The 4,140-nt window shown below is 52.3% G+C and overlaps 1 protein-coding gene across 1 annotated transcript; it reads right to left on the reverse strand.

The window, feature by feature from the left end:
* Positions 1-860: 860 nt before the first annotated feature.
* EIF1 (eukaryotic translation initiation factor 1) lies at positions 861-2,933 on the reverse strand. Its single transcript, XM_055325004.1, has 4 exons — positions 2,765-2,933; positions 1,881-2,044; positions 1,634-1,735; positions 861-1,079 (listed from the first exon to the last, which is right to left on the reverse strand). Exons 1-4 carry the CDS (start codon positions 2,793-2,795, stop codon positions 1,035-1,037), a joined length of 342 nt encoding a protein of 113 aa, XP_055180979.1. The 5' UTR covers positions 2,796-2,933; the 3' UTR covers positions 861-1,034.
* Between the last annotated feature and the right edge of the window lie 1,207 nt (positions 2,934-4,140).

The raw sequence follows: 4,140 nt of genomic DNA on the forward strand, positions 1-4,140 counted from the left end.
CCAGGGAGCAAGGACAGCCCTGTGACTACTCAAGGGTCCACCATGCCTGCAGAACAGCTGACCTGTGGGGAACTTGGGATAAACTCAAAGTTTTATTGGCCAAGGCTCAGGCCCCAGTTAAGCTATGGGTATATACTATCCACTGCCCATTTCTGTGGTTCCTTCATACATGCAAGACTGATTATACATAAAATACAATCTGCAAGTCAGGTGTTTCTGAAAACAAGTTTTATTTAAATAAGGGTTTAAATACATTACATAACATTAAAACTGAAGGAAAAAATAAACCAAAAACCAGTCTGTTACTTCACATGGCATTGGGCAGCTGTTGCTAGTAAGTTGCAAGCTCTACAGCTAGCTACATGACGGATACATCAGTTTTAAGTTTGTTCCCTTGTCAAAAGTTTAACTCAGATAGAAGGTTGGCCTCACATTCTCGTGTTTGGACATCAATTAGCTAGGATATGTCTGGTCAAAAAGACCTTGGTGGCAAGTCAGATGTCCTATCACACCTCACTATAGGGAAGGTGGCCACTCTAAGCTCTGCCCACCTGGTCCGTTGGAGACACCAGGGATCTTTGACTACCAATGACTCCCTGTAGCAGCACAGCTGCTGGTGCTGTCTTACCCCATCCTGGCCTCTCAGCTTCACCGTGGGCTGTTCAGGAGGTGACATTCTCTTAGGGTGGGGAACTCTGAAGAGGGAGAGCCGAGGAGCTTCTGGCCAGACATAGTCGTCTGTGATCTTGGGGCTCTGGGCTGGACCGAAACATCACGTGACTGCTTGGTTTCAGGCCGGACACTGCCAGGCGCCTATTGCTTGACCTCTGTTTAAATGAGGGACTTCAAGACTAGACAGCATGGCTCTTTTCAGTTTATTGCATGAAGGAGTTACACTAGTCCAAGTTAAAAGCAGACCCCAAATGGTTACATTATACAAGCTGTGAGGTTTTTAAACTTGTGACAAGGGACAGAAAGGAAATTCTACTCATTGCAAGGAAATCCTCACTTAAGCTTCAGTGAGCCAAAAGCACTTAAAACCCATGAACCTTCAGCTGGTCGTCCTTAGCCAGTCCAATCTGCAAAGAGCAAAGAACAAAATTATAATAGGGATGTAAAGAGAGTTCAAGTCCCCATGTCTCATGGCAGCAACTTCGTTGGCTTGCTTCTATACCGAGCAAGGCAAGTCCAACAGCCAAGACACATTTCAACCACTATGAGCACAGTGGTTCTTTTAACTCAGGCTATGCACTTAGGGATCAATGACAGAATAGGATTTTAGCACTTGGGAGAGCCAGCCACATGCCCTGTTTTACTATCTGTGTGCAATTTTAAATTGCATCTTTAAAGCAGATCCATGCACAGGGCACTGGCTGGCTTAGTTGGTAGAGCATGCAAATCTTCATCTTGGGGTTGCTGAGTTTGAACCCCACACCTTGCAATTAAGTAGAGATCACTTAAAAAAAAAAAGTCTTAGGAAAAAAGATCCATGTAAAGTTTAAGGCAATTTGTTTTGCTTAGCCTTACAAAACAAGCCTCCGTGTCTCCAGAAGAGCTTGAAAGGACTAGGCAGGATCTGACAGTAGCCGGGCCAGACACACAAATAGAGATTATTACAAGTGACTCAACTCACCTCTACCAGGAACTGGCATATGTTCTTGCGCTGGTCACCCTGTAGCTGAATTACTTCTCCATATTCTGGATGCTCAATTACAGTACCATTGCAGGCAAATTTCTGCAAGCACCAACGAAGCAAACAAATTAGGCCAAGCAACAGCCCCAGTGCACTAATAATCCCAAATGAGAAGCATTAGAAGTTAGCACCCCCGATTCCAGCAGGTTAAATGTAATTTTTTCCTACAATCTCATTTAATGCCTACCTTCTTAAACGCCTTCACTAGTTTCTTTTTATCGTAATCATCAGCGATCCCTTGGACAGTAGTAAGGGTCTTCCTGCCGTTTCTCTGTTGAATTCTTATATGGATATAATCCTCAGTGCCAGCAGGAAGCAGATCATCACCCTTACTTGCATCAGCAAAGGGGTCTGGGAAGAAAGATCAAGCTCGGTTACGGGTACTGGGGCTCTGGCGCCACTGCCCGCCCCCCCCCCCCCCATGGATCTTTCAGCGCGCGTGGAAACAAATACTGAAACCGTCAGGGCTTAGATCAACGTCAGATCTGTCCTTGCTGGCTGTCCACGAACGGGTCAGTCCGGGACGGCAAGCTTCCCCAGCGCCCGGGCCTCCTGCCCCAGGTCCGCCCTCGGATGGCAATCACGTGCTGGGGGAGCCCGGGCTGGCAGGCAGCGCCCCACCCGGCTGATGCAACAGGCCGGAACCCGAGCTCCAAGGCGGGGCCAAGCTTCCCACCCCATTGGCAAGAGCGTTTGTCACTTAGGGCTGGCGCCGCCTCTCACTCCCGGCTCCGCGACAACGGCCGTGACGTAACGGACGTGACGCACGGCTGGCGGGAGGGGGCGGGTGTGGCCCAAGGCAGCCCGGGAGCCATTAGTAAATGCGCCACCCGAGACGCCAGGCCCGCCCAAGGGCTGCCTCCCTGGCCCGCTCCTTCCGGTCGCGCTTTGAGGGCCGATCCCGGGGCCCGGGGGAAGCCCCGCTTCGTGCGAGCCCGGGTACCTCCCCCCTCCACCTAAGTTCACGGAAGCCGGGGACACCTGGCAGGTTCCCGGGCCCCGACTCCGGGTCCAGGGCACTTGGCCGCCCCACCCAGGCCTTTCTCCCCGCGGGACCCTTCCGCAGCTCACCGAAAGAGTGGAGGTTCTGGATAGCGGACATACGATACGATTCCTTTTCCTCGGTGGAAACGGCCTGCGGAAGGCGGCGGCGGGAGAAGGCGGGCGGGGGGGACGGAGCGTCGGGAAGCGAGGGGGCTCGAGGGGGAGGCTGCTGAGTCCTCGGCGGCGGCTCAGTGACTGGGGCGGAGGGGCGGTGCCTGTATTCACTTATATAGCCGCCCCTGTGACGCCAGCGCGCTGCCCTCACGGCCCGGCCCCACCCCCGACGTCGTGGCCCACGCGCCCCGGCGCCGCCGTTTCCGATTGGTCCGGGGGCGGGGACGCGGGGCGGCGCTTGCGCAGGAGCTCTGGGCTGCGGGAGGACGTCCTCTCGATTCTGGGAGAGGTGGAAGGGGGAGGGAAGGGCTGGTCGGCCTAGGCGCCTGCGCAGTGCGGGAGGAGGGTGTTAGGGGGAGGAGGGTGTTAGGGTCGCGCAGGGAGCCGGCGGGGGTTCTCTGGCACGTTTCACCTCCGTGACCCTGTGGCAGCCCCACCTGCTTGGAAGAGAGCGTTTTCATGGAATAGATTGGCACTTCAATGGGATTTAGATGCTGAACCTCCTAAACGTGACAAATTCCCACTATCTCATACCCAGTTACCTGCTCCTCTTTATGGATTTAGGGCAGCGCTTTTATTTAATCAACACAATAATATGATCTAAACCGTAACATCATTATTTAATTTACTATTAGATGAATCTAATCTTTTTTTTTTTTAAGACTTTATTTATTCACGAGAGGCAGAGAGGCAGAGACATAGGCAGGGGGAGAAGCAGGCTCCTCGCAGGGAGCCCAAGGCGGGACTGGATCTCGGGACCCCAGGACCACGCCCTGAGCCGAAGGCAGCCGCTCAACGGCTGAGCCGCCCAGGCATCCCTGGATAAATCTAATCTAAAAATAGATTCATCTACTTTAAATATATCATTTATATAATCTGAGAAATGCCCAGCTCCTTAGCATGGATTCAAGGGACAGCCAGGCTGCTTCTGGGGTCCAAGAAGAATTCAGGCACCTGAACAGTGTCTATGTGTCCTCCAAATTGTGTGGGGTAGAGCCTTCCCACAGTCAACCTTACTTGCTCTTTCAGTATGTAAATTGAAATGTTCTCAGTTGTGGGGGTGAATTGAGTGGATTTAGACTCCAAAGGCCTCCAGGGACCAGGCGGGTAAGATAAAGGAGTGAAGACAGCCAACTGTGATGCAACGGGGTGTGGAGGGGGCCAGGGTGAGAACTAGAGGAGGTGGCAGCCACTCACCTCCAGCCCATCGTGCTAGATCTTTTTTCCAGACAACTTGGGGACATTCGGATTTTTATGTAAAAGCTCTTGATTTTTGAATATTGCCAGTA

Source organism: Nyctereutes procyonoides, unplaced genomic scaffold (assembly GCF_905146905.1).
Source record: "Nyctereutes procyonoides isolate TBG_1078 unplaced genomic scaffold, NYPRO_anot_genome, whole genome shotgun sequence".
NCBI classification, from domain to species: Eukaryota; Metazoa; Chordata; class Mammalia; order Carnivora; family Canidae; genus Nyctereutes; species Nyctereutes procyonoides.